Source organism: Mytilus edulis, chromosome 2, assembly GCF_963676685.1.
Source record: "Mytilus edulis chromosome 2, xbMytEdul2.2, whole genome shotgun sequence".
Lineage (NCBI taxonomy): Eukaryota > Metazoa > Mollusca > Bivalvia > Mytilida > Mytilidae > Mytilus > Mytilus edulis.
In genome coordinates, this window is record NC_092345.1 from 52,983,206 (window position 1) to 53,003,792 (window position 20,587).

General features: G+C 32.4%; 2 protein-coding genes across 3 annotated transcripts in view; one reads left to right on the forward strand and one right to left on the reverse strand.

Annotated features, from left to right (window-relative positions):
- LOC139510235 (large ribosomal subunit protein mL45-like) lies at nucleotides 1–20,214 on the reverse strand. Of its 2 annotated transcripts, none has more exons than XM_071296717.1 (8): nucleotides 20,082–20,214; nucleotides 15,793–15,909; nucleotides 15,053–15,194; nucleotides 14,451–14,515; nucleotides 5,827–5,978; nucleotides 5,142–5,196; nucleotides 1,458–1,607; nucleotides 1–552 (listed from the first exon to the last, which is right to left on the reverse strand). In XM_071296717.1, exons 1-8 carry the CDS (start codon nucleotides 20,136–20,138, stop codon nucleotides 301–303), a joined length of 990 nt encoding a protein of 329 aa, XP_071152818.1. In that variant the 5' UTR covers nucleotides 20,139–20,214; the 3' UTR covers nucleotides 1–300. The 2 variants fall into 2 exon arrangements, with proteins under 2 accessions (XP_071152818.1, XP_071152819.1); XM_071296718.1 differs by having other exon boundaries at nucleotides 20,078–20,168.
- Nucleotides 20,194–20,587, forward strand: part of LOC139510234 (eIF5-mimic protein 2-like) — a 39,599-nt gene continuing 39,205 nt past the window's right edge. Inside the window, exon 1 of the mRNA XM_071296715.1 lies at nucleotides 20,194–20,408. The gene's annotated coding sequence lies outside the window, so the exon portion shown is untranslated. The remainder of the gene's footprint in view (nucleotides 20,409–20,587) is intronic.

A 20,587-nucleotide genomic window follows, 5' to 3' on the forward strand; every position in this document is an offset into this window, starting at 1 on the left:
TTTCTGTTCCATTACAATTTCTATTTTATCAACTCATATATAAATAAAACGTGTACAAAGCAAACAAAGTACAAGTAAAAAAACTGTATTTATGTACATAAATAAACTCCTACAAGGATGTAACAAATTAGAACCAAAAATACAAAAAAAAACTGTTGGCTGGTTAAATCACCAGATGTGCAGACGTAAACTGATTTACATCTTCGTTTATTCTTTGACTCAAACTATGTCTGTTATTTTATTATAACTTTTAGGGATTTTTGTATGCACATATTGACCAAATAAGTTATTTCTTAAGATCTATGCTTTGGCAGCCTCTTTTTCTGGTTTATCTTCCTCCTCATCAGGGATTGGTTCCATATGGGGTTTTATGTAAGTCTTATGTAAAGGATCTCTAACTGGTATCCATTTTGGAATAATTTTACTGTGAATTCTCCAGCTAGCATATTCATCAGAAATATGTTTTTCAAACACAACAAATTCTAACACGTCTTTAATTAAATCTTCACTGCCATAGGTTAGTCTTCCGAACCTATCATAGATAGCTAATGTCTGAAATAGGGAATGGATGTTAATTTCTTTCATTTTAATTTAATCACAAATACACAATCAATGTTCATATGCAATTAAAAATAAATCTATTAATTATAATATATTTTAGAAACAAAATGATCTGATGATACAGTCAACTTTAATTTTTCTCAGGTCAACATCAAATTATCATTGCAGAGATATATAGCTTTTGCAATCATTTTTGAAAAATAGGAAAATATTTTTCTTTCTTTTCTAGTAGCACTATAAAAGATATATCTGTTTTAACAAGAATGTGTCCATAGTACAAGGATGCCCAACTCCCACTATCATTTTCAATGTTCAGTGGACCGTAAAATTGGGGTCAAACTTTAATTTGGAGTTAAAATTAGAAAGATCATATCATAGGGAACATGTGTACTAAGTTTCAAGTTGATGTAACTTTACCTTCATCAAAAACTACCTTGACCAAAATTTTTTACCTGAACTTGCACTATCATTTTCTATGTTCAGTGGACCATGAAATTGGGGTCAAAACTATAATTTGGCATTAAAATTAGAAAGATCATATCATGGGGAACATGTGTATTAAGTTTCAAGTTGATTGGACTTCAGCTTCAACAAAAACTACCTCGACCAAAAACTTTAACCGGACGGACAGACGGACGAACGGAGGCACAGACCAGAAAACATAATGCCCCTCTACTATCGTAGGTGGGGCATAAAAATTAATGACCAGTTACATATAAAACAAAGCAGGAGTATTGCACTCTTTCATTATTCAACACTAATAGGTTGCTAAAACCTTTCATTATAAAGAAAGAGGTTAATTCTGTGAGTCATAACCCCCTCCTCCCTTGAAGTTAAATGGTCGTTCCCTAAGTGAATGTGGCATAAAAATTCTTTCTTAAGCTAGCACATCTTACCTGTCTTGTGTGAAATCTAACTGTTACTTGTGCATATAAATTGTCTTTGGTCAACAAATCTGTTGTTCTACAATGGACAGTTCTAGGAGGCTCAATTGAGTCCACAAAATTCCATCGCAAGGTTTTAGTGTCCAATCCCACAGTCATTTGCTACAATTCAGTAAAAATAATCATTCTTTCTTCTGAAGCATAACAATCTAATTGGAATGGGTTTCTTTTGTTTAGGTATAGAACCACTAATTTGGGCCCAGTTAGAAAGAAAATAAAAAAAAGTACATATTTTAAACAAAATAGTTTCTATGCATAGCTGAAATTTTATCAATAAGTGAAATATTTGAGTAAATTTGGTATCAAATTAAAGCTTAAGGACAGGACCTTGTTAAAAGTTTATTTTGTTGTTCAGATTGGAAGCACCTGTTTTTGACTACCAAACTTCTGGGAACCAGTGTACTCACATATGCATTTATTAAAGGTATGTTGAATTTTTCAGCACAATTTAGGAAAAGTTTTAGTTTTGACATGAAATGACTGCCGCTTTATTTGAACTTAAGACAGTGTAGCAATTAACGCTTAAAATTTCAGAACTAAACATTTAGTATTATTTCTAGTTATAACTAAGAGTATCAATGTTAATCACAACCAGGTGCTCTGCAGGGCGCAGCTTTATACGACCGCAGAGGTCGAACCCTGAACAGTTGGGGCAAGTATGGACAAAACATTCAAGCGTGATACAGCTCTGAATTTGGATTGTGATCAAATTTTTGACATTATATGGGTTTTTTACACAAAACAAATGTCAAGATTTTACAAATCAATTAAAGATTTCTTCTTCAAACTTATTTAAATCTAAAATTAAATAGTTGACACAGTATAGGTTTCCGACACAGAATGAATGTGGTCTAATGAACTTAAACATTTTTTTTTTGCCTTTGAGCAATTCACTATGCTGTTGAATATTAATCCTCTCAAAAAAATGTTTGAAGAAATTTTCTTTTTATTTATGAAATCTGAAATGAGAAAAATTTAACCCCCACCCCCATTTTTTTTCACATCCTCCTTTCCCTTTTTCCAAAACTGATATCAATTCAAATTTCTAATGGAGTTTGCAACAATAACTACTCTTAAATACATCATAAAATATTAAAATGTAAAATAAAGTGCTTGTTATCACTGAATGGTAAAGATTGGTTGGTAGTAAAAGTGAATATACATTGTATATTGTATAAAACAATGATTTAAGTTGATTCAACTACTATTCTGAACAAAGAAAGATAACTCGAATTGAAAATTTCTTGCTATTGCACAATATTGTGCAATTAGATATTTCTTGCTATTGCGCAATACTGTGCAATTGAAAATATTTGCTATTGCACAATACAGATTATGAACCAACTTGAAAACTGGGTCCATAATCAAAAATCTAAGTACATGTTTAGATTCAGCATATCAAAAAAGCCCAAGAATTCATTTTTTGTTAAAATCAAACTAAGTTTAATTTTGGACCCTTTGGACTTTAATGTAGACCAATTTGAAAACGGGACAAAAAATTAAGAATCTACATACACAGTTAGATTTGGCATATCAAAGAACCCCAATTATTCAATTTTTGAAATCAAACAAAGTTTAATTTTGGACCCCGATTTGGACCAACTTGAAAACTGAACCAATAATCAACAAGAGGCTGTCACAACGACAGCAAACCGGATTTATTAACATTTATTTGTGTCCCAGCAATATCACAAGAACCATAAGTGATGATCAGTGAAAGTGAAAATCATCAATATCAATTTGACCTCCATTTTGTCATAAGTATCAACATATTAAAATTTGAAAAGCTTGGGTTAAATAGTTCATGTCAGAGTAAATGCAACAGCATGAATGGAAACACTATTTTTCGATCTTTCAAGGACCATAACTCCTGAACAGTAAAAGTCAAAATCGACATTATTGAACTTGACCTCCATTTTGTCATCAGTAACAACATATTAAAATTTGAAAAGCTTTGGTTGAACAGTTCATGAGTAAAAGCACCGACACGACTGGAAACGCCATTTTTCAATCTTTCAAGAACCATAACTCCTGAACGGTAAAAGTGAAAATCGTCATTATTGAACTTGACCTTCATTTTATTGTCAGTAACAACATATTAAAATTTTAAAAGCTTTGGTTGAATGGTTCATGAGTAAATGCACGGACAACATTTGATTGCTGGCCGCCCGACCGGCCGCCCGCCGTACATCCCCAAATCAATAACCGACATTTTTGTCACAAAAATCCGGTTAAAAATCTAAGTACATTTTAATATTCAGCATATCAAAGAACCCCAAGGATTCAATTTTTGTTAAAATCAAACTAAGTTTAATTTTGGACACTTTGGACCTTAATGTAGACCAATTTGAAAACGGGACCAAAACTTAAGAATCTACATACACAGTTAGATTCGGCATATCAAAGAACCCCAATTATTCAATTTTTGATGAAATCAAACAAAGTTCAATTTTGGACCCTTTAGGCCCCTTATTCCTAAACTGTAGGGACCAAAACTCCCAAAATCAAACCCAACCTTCCTTTTATGGTCATAAACCTTGTGTTTAAATTTCATAGATTTCTATTTACTTATACTAAAGTTATGGTGCGAAAACCAAGAATAATGCTTATTTGGGCCCCTTTTTGGCCCCTAATTCCTAAACTGTTGGGACCTAAACTCCCAAAATCAATCCCAACCTTCCTTTTGTGGTCATAAACCTTGTGTTATACATTTCATTGATTTCTATTTACTTATACTAAAGTTATTGTGCGAAAACCAAGAATAATGCTTATTTGGGCCCTTTTTTGGCCCTTAATTCCTAAACTGTTGGAACCAAACATCCCAAAATCAATCCCAACCTTCTTTTTGTGGTCATAAACCTTGTGTTAAAATTTCATAGATTTCTATTTACTTAAACTAAAGTTATAGTGCAAAAACCAAGAAAATGCTTATTTGGGCCCTTTTTGGCCCCTAATTCCTAAACTGTTGGAACCAAACATCCCAAAATCAATCCCAACCTTCTTTTTGTGGTCATAAACCTTGTGTTAAAATTTCATAGATTTCTATTTACTTAAACTAAAGTTATAGTGCAAAAACCAAGAAAATGCTTATTTGGGCCCTTTTTGGCCCCTAATTCCTAAAATGTTGGGACCAAAACTCCCAAAATCAATACCAACCTTCCTTTTGTGGTCATAAACCTTGTGTTAAAATTTCATAGATTTCTATTTACTTTTACTAAAGTTAGAGTGCGAAAACTAAAAGTATTCGGACGACGACGACGACGCCAACATCATACCAATATACGACCAAAAAGTACAAGAAACAATGATTTCAAAACAACTACAATATTATTATATCAGTATATCTATTAAACTTATTTAATAAGTATATACTTATAAAATGAAGTTTTAAGGATATCTTTTAACTTGTTACCAATTTTTATTTCTTGTCTGCCTGGGGAATTTACTTCCATGATGCTAGCAAATACCTTGTATGTGATATATTAAGTAAAAGCTTTTATCAATTAATGATATATCATTATCCTTGTTGTAAACTCTCCTATAACTATTGTCAAACAAACAAACTGCTTTTTTAAGAAGTTTTGTGTTATAATCAATTAATTTTTTATTAGAACATTATTATATACATATACATACAGGGTAGGCATATTCTGTTACTAATTCATGAAGTCTGTCTTCATTTTTCTCCACACTGAAACATATTGGTTAAATCAATTTCAAAGTTTTATGCACTAATCACATGCCTTATCTTTTTTAAATTGCTTTGGTACTTTAAAGAAAAATATTCGTAAAGTCAAACCAAATAAATCTACATTACTAAACATTTTTTGGAAAAGCTACAACTCAATCTCAAACGATACATGTATATTAGTGTATGTTGTTCTCACATTTCACATTTACAAAAATACCCCCAAAACCTGAATTTTTATGAATGAAAACAGTTTTCCATAAAAATTAGTCCTCATTTTAATCATTTTGAATTTTTCACAGTTCAAAACACAGCCCATTTCAATTCATATCTTTGGGTCTGTTCAACATCAAATTTAATTTTATGATTTTTTAAATATCCATAGTTTCAATTGATCCCATATTTTGATTTTAATTGTTTTTGTCTGTGTATTTTCATTCACAAGTTAGTTGGTTATTTGACACCGAAGCAGACTGTTGTGTTGAAATATTTCTACCGAAGTTCTTTATAAAATCTTTAAAAAAAAAAGTAAATCATAATTTAATAAAAATCATTTTCCCTTTCAAGTTGTTCATTCTCTAATGACAGGTGATCATGTGTTTCTATAACATATACCGGTATACTAAATCTTACTCTTCAATTAGTTTCTGTGCTTCTTTAAAAATCTCAATTGCCTCTGATGGAAATGTTTTACTGGAGAAATGCTCTTCAAACTGTTTAATTTTTCTGATAGCATTGTAAGATTTACCAGTTTTTCCAAATTCTGAAAGTTTATCTTTGGCTCCCTGTAAATATAAAAAACAACTAGAACACACCCGCGAAATCGCGGGCATATACAGCTTGTGAACTGTTGTAGGATGATGTTTGTAAAAGATAATTATGTATCATGGAGAATTTCAGAAAAGGTATCAAAAGCCCTCTCCCTTTTTCCAAAGTTCGATATTTGTTTACTTTCTGATAAAGTCAATGATTTTCGTGTTTCTGGCCTCAGACCACAATTATTATTCTCCTTTGCTACAATGCATCTTTTGGTAAAAGTCAAATTAAATCTAAATTTGCACCGCTTCAAACATGAAATAAATGTAACTAATTATGTATCGACCGTTATTAGTCTATTAAAATATGTTTCTAGGACGATCGGATTCATCAGTGCTTTTTCTTCTGAGAGCCTTATTAACATGCCAATGGTAGGATATGAATCTTGTATAAATGACTAAGACCGACTAAGGCTAATTTGAGGGGTGGTCGGAGGGGTCCTGATACCGAAATCCCAGTCTTAAAAACATGATATCCCAAGATGCAGAATTTAAAGAAATTCATATCCCGAAATACCGAAATCGAAAAATATATTCCCGGATCCCGTATTGAGCAATCCCCAGATCTCGAGCTTATAAACACCCGATGACGAAGTCCCTGCCTCCCTCAAGTCTCTACCCTACTTTCATTGTTGCAAAATCACTACTTTCACTTTCAACAATAAATTTTTATGCCCCATTTATGTGCAATATGTTTTCTAGTCTGTACATCCGTGCGTTAGTTCGTTCGTTCGTGACGTCCGTCTGTCTGTCCCGCTTCAGGTTACAGTTTTTAGTCGAGGTACTTTTTGATGAAGTTGAAGTCCAGTCAACTCGAAACTTAGTAAATATAGTGCCGAGGTGGCATCTGTGTACTATGGACACATTGTTTCCACATGTTTTACTTATTTTAATATATATGCAACTGGTATGACCCCTTATATAGAAAAAATTTCAAAGAAAACAGTAGACAGAATACAGAGAGGATCTATATATTAAAGTAGCATATCGTAGTTTACATGTAGATAAAACGCATAAAATAATTGTCCTCTCTAAGGAGGTATAATAGTTGTGGTTCTTGCAATATAAACACCATGATATGGAGAACTCTCTGATTGGCTTATTTATTTTTCGATTTTTGTTATCTATCATACGATTGGTTGTTTTAAACCGGAAGTCTTATCTATGACTTAAAGTCAGTCTGATGACGGAATCAATATCCGGACTCCTTTTTTGTCGTTTTTCTCCAAAAATAACTCAACCTGAATAATCATAAGAATGGATGACAAATGCGACTATGCATGTTACCTATAGAACACAGAGACATGGTGATTAATTAATCGTGGAAAGAAGAGAAGCGACACCCAAAATGAGGTCTTCTCGTTTAATAGTATAGATGAACAAATGTGTATGTCAAATAATGCAAACAGATAAAATCAAAGAGTTGAAAGCTCTGACGAAAAATGACGCCACTGCCTCTAATATTGGGATATTTTTTATGCAAGTCTTGATTTTCACATACCGTAATAAGTTGAACATTGCAACAGGTCTCGTAAGCATATAATTGATATTCGTATATGAGTGTGTGAAGTGAAGATGACAACTGACTGGTTTTTTTTTATACAAATGAATAGGTCAAGAGTCAAGACTACCTAAATGATCTACAGTATCCAATGACTACTGGCATGTTTTTTTTGTACAAATGAATAGGTCAAGACTACCTGAATGATCTACAGTATCCAATGACTACTGTCTGGGTTTTTTTTGTACAGATAAATAGGTCAAGAATACTGGAATGATATACAATATCCAATGATTACTAGCTGTTCTTTTGTACTAATAAATAGGTCAAGACTATTTATATGATCTACAATATCCAATGACTACTTGCTGCTCTTTTGTACGTACTAAATAAAGACTACCTGAATGATCTAAAGTATTCTAATTAATGTGTATTTTTTTTTCTTGCAATTACATTTTTCTAATTCAAGAATACAGACTACTAGTATCCTTTCAAACCAAATGATTATGAAGAGCCTGTTGTAATAAGCTCTTATACCCCACTAGTCCTATAAACATATGACTTCGCATTCTTATTCAATTTTTAACGTTTTTTATACTGATATTTTCATTTTTTTTAAATTTTTGAATGCGAAGTGTGACACATTGATAGTAAAAAAAAAAATTATCAGAACAGTAAATAGAAATAGTAAATAATACTCCTGAGGTCATATGTTATAGGACTAATTACCTACATACTCATTAAATAAGTTCCTAGTGACATACACAAATGTAGTTATTTCTGTTACTTGAAGCAAATTCTATTTCTTTAGATTTACACAATATTGTTATACTTGTTTTATTTCAAATTGAAGATTAGACAAATAGGGATACTCCTTTGATTTTTATACGACCGCAAAATTTGAAAAATTTTTCGTCGTATATTGCTATCACGTTGGCGTCGTCGTCTGCGTCGTCGTCGTCCGAATACTTTTAGTTTTTGCACTCTAACTTTAGTAAAAGTGAATGGAAATCTATGAAATTTTAACACAAGGTTTATGACCAAAAAAGGAAGGTTGGTATTGATTTTGGGAGTTTTGGTCCCAACATTTTAGGAATTAGGGGCCAAAAAGGGCTCATATAAGCATTTTCTTGGTTTTCGCACTATAACTTTAGTTTAAGTAAATAGAAATCTATGAAATTTTGACACAAGGTTTATGACCACAAAAGAACGGTTGGGATTGATTTTGGGAGTTTTGGTTTCAACAGTTTAGGAATAAGGGGCCAAAAAAGGGCCCAAATAAGCATTATTCTTGGTTTTCGCACAATAACTTTAGTTTAAGTAAATTGAAATCAATGAAATTTAAACACAATGTTAATGACTACAAAAGGAAGGTTGGTATTGATTTTGGGAGTTTAGGTCCCAACAGTTTAGGAATTAGGGGCCAAAAAGGGACCCAAATAAGCATTTTTCTTGGTTTTCGCACCATAACGTTAGTATAAGTAAATAGAAATCTATGAAATTTAAACACAAGGTTTATGACCATAAAAGGAAGGTTGGTATTGATTTTGGGAGTTTTGGTCCCAACAGAATAAGGGGTCCAAAGGGTCCAAAATTAAACTTTGTTTGATTTCATCAAAATTGAATAATTGGGGTTCTTTGATATGCTGAATCTAACTGTCATGACTGTGTATGTAGATTCTTAACTTTTGGTCCTGTTTTCAAATTGGTCTACATTAAGGTCCAAAGGGTCCAAAATTAAACTTAGTTTGATTTTGACAAAAAATGAATCAGTTAGGTTCTTTGATATGCTGAATCTAAAAATGTACTTAGATTCTTGATTATTGGCCCAGTTTTCAAGTTGGTCCAAATCAGGATCTAAAATTATTATATTAAGTATTGTGCAATAGCAAGTCTTTTCAATTGCACAGTATTGCGCAATGGCAAGAAATATCTAATTGCACAATATTGTGAAATAGCAAATTTTTTTTAATTAGAGTTATCTTTCTTTGTCCAGAATAGTAAGCAAGAAATATCTAATTGCAAAATATTGTGCAATAGCAAGATTTTTTTTTAATTGGAGTTATCTTTCTTTGTCCAGAATCAACTTAAATCTTTGTTATATACAATATACAATGTATATTCACTTTTTACTACCAACTGATAAATTAAAATAATCTTTACCATTCAGTGATAACAGCAGTTTTTTTACATCTTAATATTCTATGATGTATTTAAATGAGTAGTTATTGTTGCAAACTCCATTAGAAATTTTAATTGAGATTAGTTTTGGAATAAGGGAAAGGGGGATGTGATTAAAAAAATTGGGTTCAATTTTTCTCATTTGAAATTTCATAAATAAAAAAGAAAATTTCTTCAAACATTTTTTTGAGAGGATTAATATTCAACAGCATAGTGAATTGCTCTAAGAGAAAACAAAAATTTTAAGTTCATTAGAACACATTCATTCTGTGTCAGAAACCTATGCTGTGTCAACTATTTAATCACAATCCAAATTTAGAGCTGAATCCAGCTTGAATGTTGTGTCCATACTTGCCCCAACCGTTCAGGGTTCAACCTCTGCGGTCGTATAAAGCTACGCCCTGCGGAGCATCTGGTTTTATTTCATGTCAGTCAGGTCCCTTTATATGAAACTTGAAACCACTTCTCTGCCATATTGATATTTTATAACAACTCTGCCCATGACCCATATAATTTGATATTCATTCTTTAACCATATATTATAGTAAGCTAGTTTTTTTTTTATTTTACACTAATCCACAATCTTTCATGTTAAATTTTGTCTCCATTTAAGTTTATGCCATTGAACCATCATGGTATTAAACACAATCCCAAGTAATTATGCTGTTATAGTGGGTCACCATATATTCAACTTGGGTGGCATTCCAGTTATTGAAATTTGTGTCAGATTGGATAATGAACTAGACCTTTAGGAATTGATCTCATAATTTAATATGGAGCCATCGTATGTGACCCCTACCCGGTAACACAAATAAACATGTCAAGCGGCAATATTTATCACCAGAGATTACAAGTCAAAAGAGGATGGATAAGTCTCCAAAATGCTTGCCAAACTGGAACTACAACAAGATCTCCAGACAAGGACGAACAAAACGTTCAAGCCAAAGTTAGTATTTATGTACAAAGAAGTTGAGGGGCTGATTCACGCTATTGAACCAGACGAATTCCTCTTAAAAGCATGTCCGAAGAGAACCATAACTGCCGAGAAATTCAAAGAATACTACGAAACAATTATTGTGGAAAAGCAAGTAAAGAATAACTCTTACTGTGAGTGTATTAACATTCCGCCAAGTAAAACACCGTACAATATTCAAACTCACTTTAGGGCCTTAATAATATGGTACAAGTCAAATCGGCACCTGGTTAAATCGACATCTAGTCAAATCGGCACCTATTTAAAGTCAATTAGGCATCCAATAATAAATATAAATAATTCAACCTTTAAAAATTTGAATAAACATGATAAAATTAGGTTAATATTTCTGGCCAATCCCTTCCTTATCTACCTTTTCTTGGGTAAATACTGTAAAATTTCTGGACAACCCATTCCTTATTTTTACTGTTTTTGCTTAAAATACTGTTAAAATATATATTAAACAAATCTAACATGGGTGCCCAATTGACTATATCAAGTGCCGATTTAACCAGGTGCCAATTTGACTAGATGCCGATTTGACTATACCGGGTGTCGAATTGACCAGGTGCCGATTTAACCAAGTGCCGATTTGACTAGAATTTTGTAAGACAGTGATCGCGCCGATCAGGGCGAACGATCCCACCCCGCCAATAAAACCGTTGTATTAAAACCACCATCGATATCGACAATTTATGCACATTTCAATGCACATGTCATACAGATACGGTCTGTTACTAAACTGGTCCGCCGTTCTATCTATAGCTTCGCACCGAAGGAACGGGTTGGAGCTATTGTCACATTGGCATTAATTGGATGAGTCTTACAAATTCAACGATTCGCTAATAAAATTGGCCAATTAAATTGATAGGAAATTGACCTCAAATGTTAATACTGCAATGCCGCAAAATAAACAAGTATCTGTTAATTTACCCCATGGTAGTAGCGCAGATAAATGACCAACGAGCGTGTTTACATGTTCTTGACAAACTGAGACGGCATCTTTTATTCCCTTAAGAACTCAGTAGGGTAATAAATGTGCTAATTTTTCTTTGATTTGCTATCAGTATAATACATAATTAAACATAGCCCATGATGTACTAGTCTCGTCGAATTATTAAATCCCGTGGTCAGAATTCTGACCACGGGATTTAGGCCATTCCTGTTGTCAGTGTAGCGATAAGTGAACACAACAGGGGTCCAGTTTAGTCTGTTACAGACTCTACTGTTGTAACTTTGTAAACAAAGATTGAGTCGGATGTCCTGTACTTCGATCTGTCTTATAACCAATAGAAAGTGGACCAACACGGACACATTATATTTTCTTATAAAAATGGCAGTGGTTTGTAAAAAGAAAAGACTATCAAGTTTTCCCTGATTAATTATAGATTTTTAATGTTTTAACAATGTTTTAGTTTTACTTCACATAATCAATAAAGTTATAAAAATAGATTTATGAGTATCTTAACAACATTGGTTGTTACACTTCGATCTTTTTGGTAATAAGAAGGACCGGAGGTATGTAAACTGGTTCCTGGTTGATTACTACACAATAAAAGCAAATTCCAGTTTAAATGTAAAATAGTAAATACGAAACCAAGAGCGGTAGACGGAGAAATGTAATGGAAAGTAAATACGAACTAAGCGCGGTAGGCAGAGAAATGTAATGGAAGTTCAGTTCACTAGTATAGAAACATGCCGCTGAAATTGTCATTTTTCAAAAACAATGTTTCTTCCCAATTTATACAGGAAGGTTGCTTTTTCAATTTACAAAGGAGTATTTGTCAAAATTAATAAAGTAACTATTCAAGTAAAGAAAGTTCTTTATATTTTTAAAATATAAGACTAAAATATACAAGAAATATTTCTCCTTTTTCCACTGCTAACACTCAAACAAAAGTCAGTCAGATACAATCAGATGCTCTGCAGGGTGCAGCTTTATACGACCGCAGAGGTGGAACCCTGAACAGTTGGGGTAAGTATGGACACAACATTCAAGCTTGATACAGCTCTGAATTTGGATTGTGATTAAATAGTTGACACAGCAAAGGTTTCTGACACAGAATGAATGTGGTCTAATGAACTTAAAAATATTTTTTTTTGCTTTTGAGCAATATACTATGCTGTTGAATATATATCCCCTCAACAACAAAATATTTGAAGAAAAATTCTTTTTAATTTCTGAAATCTGACATGAGAAAAATTTTACCCCCAACCCTCCGCATTTTTTTTCAACTCCCCCATCCCTTATTCCAAAATTAATCTCAATTCAAATTTCTAATTAAGTTGGCAACAATAAAGTCATTCAAATACATCATAAATTATCAAAATATAAAATAAATTACAGTCATGGTAAAAAATAAATATTTTAACAGTAACTTCTAGTGTAAGAGAGTTAATCAAGTAATCAAACATATATATAACAGTATTCTTCAAGTTTTAATTGGAATTGGACTACCTCCCTTACACTGCTTTTAAATTGTCTAAATTGTCCTTTAACCAGAAAAACCCTTGTTTCCCTCCCTTTTTTGCCCCTAATTGCATAAGGATTTGATCCATTACCCCTTATAACCATCCCTTTGTAGTATGGAAAATTTGTAAAATTTCAGAGAGATATATGAACTTTAACACAATTTATTGACTGAAAACTACAAAAATGCTTATTTGGGCCCCCTTTTCAGCCCCTCACTTATTGAAACCCCCTTGGAGCAAGAAGCCCAAAACTCAATCACATCCTTTCCTTTGTAGTAAGTAACCTTGTAGGATAATTTCAGAGAGATCCATACACTTAAACACAAGTTATTGTCTGTAAATTAGAAAAATGCTTCTTTTTGGCCCTTTTTTGGTACCTTATTCCTAAATGTTATGGGATATTAACCCCAAACTGACACCAAGCCTTCCCTTCATTATATGGAACCTAGAGGTACAATGTCAGAGAGATCCATACAGTAAAAAATAAGTTATTGTCCCGAAACTTCAAAAATGCTTGTGTTTGGCTCCTTTTTGGCCCTTAATTCCTAGACTGTTTGCTCCATAACCTTTAAAATAAATCCCACTCTTCTTCTTAATGGTATGAACATTGTGGTACAATTTCTGAGTAATTAAAATACTTCTACACAATTTATTGTCCTTATTGAAACTAGATAAATGTTTGTTTTGGGCCCCTTTGGGCCATTAATTCCAAAACCGATTGAACCATAACCCCCAAAATCAATCCCAACCTTCATTTCGTGGTTATAAACATTGTGTTAAAATTTTATTGATTTCTATTTACTTATACTAAAGTCATTTTCCGGAAACCACTGGTCTTCGGACGACGCCGACATGATACCAATATACAACCGCAAAATTTTTTGTGGTCGTATAAAAACCATTTCCGTCTGCTTACAAATGTAGACTGTAAGGAACCAGGTACAGTAACTTTATTTTGGGTTTAATTATCTAAGCTACCGTACACTACAGCAATTACTATATGAAGTTTTAAAGTACATTACATTCAACAACTATTCATCATTATCTAATACTTCAGACGATCGTCATCTTGGAAACAAACCAGCTAGAACATTTTTGTCTACAAATTTTATATTATAGATACAAAATTGAGGGAAAGTGGATGAAAAAGACCTCTTGATTTTTATGTCACTAGGTTAAAACAGCTATTAATAGACTACAATTTGGTTGACATAAGCAATAAGCAGAATAATCTGTTTCTTCTACAACAAATCCATAAAAATCAAAACTTAGCTTATATGCTTACATGAAAAAATTAAGTAATCAAAGAACTTACTGTTTTTGAAATAAGTGATGTTTTTCCATCTCCTTCCGGAGGAACATACTGCTCTAAGACATTAGCTAAAATTAAATGAAATCATCATATTAGCATAAAACCAGTCTGAACAAGATTTTATTTATATAAGTTGTTCATTTTACTCATAATATACTGAATGAAAAATTTCAGAAATTCTTCTAACATCCTAATAAATTATAATACAGTCTGACTGTTCCTCCTAAATAACATCTGCCCAATCAAAAGTCAAATCAGTTAATTTTCACTAGTACTAAAACAATTCAGAATTACCAGTCTATGAGTACTCTGAGATCAGTAACTTATCTTTTTTGTATTTTTGTGAATATCTGATGATTCCAGCCTTTTCCAACTGATATTCATAATTTGTTCCTATGTTTTTATGTTACAACACTGTTCCAGGTTACGCAAAGTTGTTAATAATGACCCAAATACTCATTGTTTCCGGAACACATACATATATGTATTAGTTTTTACATTTGTATTGCCACATTGTGCTTCTAAGCATGCTAGATTATTCTGTGTCTAAAAACAAACATATCTTTAAAGAAAAGTCCATTAAAACAAAGCTGAATTAGACTCACATGTTGATGATATGCTTATTGGTTTCACACTAAAAGAAGAAGGATGTTTTCTTCCCTCTTTCTTCATCTTTTTTCTTTCTTCATCAAGGGAAGTTTTTTCCTTTCTTCCTTTTGTTTGCTCTTCATAATTAGGGAGTTCAAACTGAATAAAGAAATCGTTAAATTAGAAAAAAAAATAACAAAAAAAAGACACAAATGCAGATGTACCAATTAAACATGAATCTAGGTTCATTTCAGGTCACCAACCAACAGGAAGCTTAAGCTAATGTCATTAAAACTTCCCTCTTCTTTAAAACAAAATAGTCTGACATCTTCCCTTTTGCAAATTGAGACTAAAACATAGATTGTTTCTTGTTGAATAGTGTTGTTAGATCCTCTTGTGGAACAACTTGGCATTTAAATATGAAAAAGAGGGGAGATTATTTTTTGTTGTTGTCTTACAGAGGAAAGAGTAAATGAAGCAATCAAGTGCTTAGGATAAATATAGGATGTTTGTGTCATCCATAATCCAGTAAAATAAAGTTCAATAGATTGACAGAAAACTCTAGCATAAAATCATCAGCAGTTTGTTGCATTGATGAAACTTAAAAATTCTAATGCATTAACATCTACGTCATTGTGAAGAGATATACAAAATTTCTGTATCCAAGGGCTAATTCAGATGCCATGGACTACAGCGCCCTGATATTTGTACTCCCTTGTACTGATATCTATGTTTTGGCTATAATTAGATAAAGCACCTTCATAAACTTTTGTCTTCTTTCTTTTTTGAACTTTGGATTCCAGTGTTTTGATCTGTTTTGTATCACTAATGCTGACGTGCAAACTTCTCCATAACAGTTTAATGGTCTAAATTTCTGAAATAGAAAAAAGATATCAACTTTTGATTTCCTTCTTTTAAAAGTCTTCCATTCCAGACTTGTCTAACAACTCCTCCTTCATTCCATATTAATCTTAAACTCCTCCTTCATTCCATATTAATCTTAAACTCCTCCTTCTTCCATATTTGTTTTTAATACAACAACTCATTCATTCGAGATTAGCCTTGCAATCTCCATTAATTTGTTAAACCAGTTTTTATAAAAATTTTCAAAGATAGATAATAATTTAGGAGCACAAATTTGTTATAAGCATTAAATCAGTGATAAGGTATAAATGAGACAAAAGGCAATTTTTCCAGTACTTTGCCAAAGCGGCACAAGTTTTTTTAGGGGAAAAGTCGTCAGGGCAGAAAGGCGCTGATAAGGGCACCCAGGGCGCTGCGCCCTTCTATTTTGGGCTAACAAGACCACTGCATCAGATGTTACCCTGAGAGTTCATACCAGTGTGATGTTGCAGCAGAAATCTTTGCACACAACTTTTAGTTATTTCTTGAAATAGATGAATGCAGTCATCATTAAATTTATCACATTGGAATAGAAAATAATATTCATCCACATCAAATAATCAATATGTTAGTTATTTAAACTCTATACAGGTAGTTTTGATGTTTTTTCCTTCAAAAACTTGAACATGTTGAATAAAAAACAATTAAGACAATGACTAATCTGACATGAGAAAATTAGAAAATTTCAACAAAAATGGACATGATGGAAAGATGATAAAAACTTTTTTCTCTATTATTTAAAGTCTTCCCTACAATTAAAACAGGATTAAAAATTATTCACATTCAAAATACAGTGACCTATATATAGTTATTAATTTCTGTGTTATTTGGTCTCTTGTGAAGAGTTCTTTTGTTGGCAATTATACCACATATTTCTTTTTTTTATAGAAAAATAAATTCCATTAAAAATCTTATTGCAAGCTTACAAGGGTCAGCCAAGAGATCCACATTGAATGCTTCAAATGTGGAATCTAGCCATAAAATAAGGCCATATCACTATTGACTTGAGTACACTTATAAGGAAGTCCTCTATTACTGTTGAAAAATATGAAAAAAAAGGTTCATGTGGACCCTTCGTCTAAAAGAAATATTATGTCCTAATTATATGATCATCAAGCACAATCCCTCCAGTTCAGGGCTTTCCTTTGAAGCCAGTAGCCGGCGGAAATCCGTCGTTTGCGGTGGTTTCAAGTGCCGGCTACTTCACTGACAAAAATATAATTCAAAAAGAAAAAAAAGATCTTTTTCAAATGTTTACAGCCAGCCGAGAGACGTATTGTCGCAAAGTCACGATAAACAAGGGATGAAAAGTCAGTGTTTACCTTGGGCTAAATATAGTGCACATGAATTCAGGTCACTGATTGGTTGTCTATTTAAAGTCAGAATGCATCGTTTCTTTTTGAAGATAAAAAGAGAGACGTTCCGGTGATCATTGAACGATAACAATAGAGACGTTTCGATGATCATTAACACGTTGGCTTTTTTTTGCTTTTAAAACGTGAAGACAATCAGATAGGATGACAATCTTATGTTATGGAATAATATCAGTCAAATTAAAGAAAGTGTAGTAGATCATATTGTTCAGAATCTGGAAAACAGTATCTTTTGAATTTAATTTTTCAAAGCCCACGTGGTGTTCAGAGAATCAAGGTCAAAACCGAAAGTAGAATATTGTCGACTCGACCTCAAATAAATAACATTTCCAAATGATTTATGTATCTGACTTATTGAACAATTTACAAAAAAAAAGAGAAAATCAGAGGATATATCAATTTTCTGTCAATGCTTGAGAAATAATTGTATGATTTAAATACGCGTAACAGTTTTTAGAGAGAAAAGGGGGGTCATTTGTTTACAAATGCACATAGTTATGCAAAATAAATCGATCAAGACTTCTGACAAGCCGTATTATTATATAAATAAAACTCCTTCAAAAGTAAATGAATTTTAAGCATAAGGTAATAAAAATTAAAACTATAACATAAAAAAATGAAATTTCTTCAAGATTTTTTTTTCTTTGTTTAATTTCATACATAAAAAACAGTCATTTGAAAGTTGAAATAAGGTGCCAGGAGATTGCGAGAATGCAGGATTTAGCTCTATTTATGCCAGAGCTTCTGGGGGCCCAGACCCCCTGCCGTAAGGCACCAAGCTTACAGCTATACAGCCGCCTATAATTTTAATTGACCCTCCTACTTCAATTTCAAGGGTAAGCCCTGTCATTTGGGGTTTAATATTACACTATCATAAAATATATGAGAAGAACATAAGTTAAATTAACCCGTGTCATTCCAACAACTGGTTTCAGAATAAATGTGTTTAATTCCAATGCAAAGACCCTATAAGAGAATCAATATTAAAACCAAAATATGCAATCTTTAATGACCTGACAACAGTATCGTGACTTCACTCTTTCCCTTCTAAATAAGTCTGTTTAAAGGTTTTGTTAGCTTTTGCTATTCATTTTTTGTCATTACGGCAGAAGGTGCAAAAATAAACTAAGTTGGGAACACGTTTGAGAAGCTCCCCTCATATAATTGATGTTGTGAGTAGTATTGATTTAAATGGAAATAGATGGACAATATACACCTGTAAACAATAGGTGGTTTAAACTGTGTAACTGAGTGGACCGTATCAAATGAAACTTGTGTGTTTGTTTATTTTGCTATCTTCTGCAGACTTGAAAATATGTGCATGTCAAAATCCAGGTAAGTCATCATTTTTTCTGAAACATATACCTGATGATCGCGTTTCTTTGATTACATTGAACATGACGCCATAACTTAAATAACGTCACAAGTAAATATCGTCTTGGTACCTGTTTTGACGCGGACCAGAAATGACGCACCGATTTAGTTTTCGGTTTTATATTTCTAAACAAAAGCCGTGACGTCATCAAGATTTACCGTTCCATAACATGTTGGTGAAGGTCATCTGACTACAACAAAGATGCATAAAACTCTGCCCAGAAATGTTATTATTGCTTGAAATATTAAAGATAATGCAATTTCCGCCATTTTATTAAGGTCAAAAACATTCTACCCTTCCCTGGATGATTACCAGTCCTACATCCTCTTTGGCCAATAAAAATATGTAACCGCATGCTTCCCCATTTTGTGTTTTTGAAATCACATGACTGTCATGTGATATGGTTTTACATTTAAGCGGGAATCACAGTAGAACAAATGATCGTCGCTTATATGATTTTCTATGGTTTATCGATTTTTTTTCATTTAATATATGAGGTAAACATTGATAAATGTATTGTTGTCATTAGTGTTTTATGAATGCAATTACTTTTTATTTTCAAATATATAGAATATATATATCAGTTTCATAAATTTTGTACAATTTTATAATAAAATTGAAAGAAAAAAAAAATAATTAAAAATTTTGTTCTACTTTCCCTATGATCATTAAAGTGTATGAAAATTTCAAAATTTGTAAATAAAATAGAATTTGTTGAACAGTGTTAACTATAAAGAATCCAGATTGAAGCAATTTTTCGATTATTAGGTACGAGCAAGTGTTTTTTACTGGTTTGTTTACAGTGCGTCATTACTGGTACCCATCATTTTTTGACATTCCGTTTGTAATGTTAGCAAACATGATTTTTATTGCTTTTAATGTTTCAAATATCTACTGTTTAATGATTGAAATATATTAACAAGTAATCAATCTTTTATTCCATTCCGTTTTTCTACTTCTTTTAAATGGTTGATTAAATGCAGAGACAAATACATGTTAGGTGCGTCATTACTGGTTCCTCTGGGATATCCCTAACAACAGAACCAAAATCGTAAACGTTACAATATTTCCGTATCTTTTTCAACAGATAATTTTTGAAGTCCCAAAAAAAAAAAATCATAGATTTCATCGCCTTTCTTAGGTAATACCTGCCTCATATTATTTTTTTTTAAAAGTAGGTCGAACGAACCCAGGGATAATGCGTAATTAGGGCGAACGGACCAGATATCCACTTCACTGACTTCAGACATACAAATTTAACAAGTTTGGAACTGAGTCTGTGGCTGTGCTAAAGACAAACCATGACATGAGTTGTCCCAACTCGGCTACCTCATATATCTAGATGGGTTCATTTAATTCTTGGTTAACAACAACAACTATTAAATTTTTACCAACATTTAGAATTTTAGCATAACTTGATGACCAAAATACTCTTGCCATGGGCGCAGCCATGACAGATTCAATGTCTTGGTTTTTTTCTTCAAAACGATAGGTTAAAACCCAAGAAGACAACCATGTGATAATTAATCGAGTTTTGCAAAGGCTTGAATTTATTTAGTATTTAAAAAAACTTGATTTTAAACATAAGGGAGACACGGATTCAATTCTCGCGAGATTTTCTTCAAAAGTGTTACTATAATTAGATCAGATCTTTTTCTTTCTTGACAAGAACTGCGAAAGAAGCGAGGCTAGACCGGCATTACAAAGCTCCATAAAGTTGAAGTAAGAACCGTTATGTAGAACAAGATTGAAATGTTTTAAGAGACTCTTAATCATAATAAGTAAATAACTACAAATTGGATCTTCTTCAAGTCCCTGGGAACATATCCAGATATCAAATAACCAAACTGGCACACATCATACGTGACTGACTAGGGTATTCAAAAAGTTGCGAATTAATA

Excerpts from the sequence above, each read along its gene's own strand:
- LOC139510235 (XM_071296717.1), bottom strand. The coding sequence starts at position 20,138 with ATGGCTGCGCCCATGGCAAGAGTATTTTGGTCATCAAGTTATGCTAAA. Across the intron at positions 15,195-15,792 it reads GAAGACAAAAGTTTATGAAG|TTTGAACTCCCTAATTATGA; the intron begins GTGCTTTATCTA and ends TTCTTTATTCAG. Across the intron at positions 553-1,457 it reads TTAGATTTCACACAAGACAG|ACATTAGCTATCTATGATAG; the intron begins GTAAGATGTGCT and ends TCCCTATTTCAG.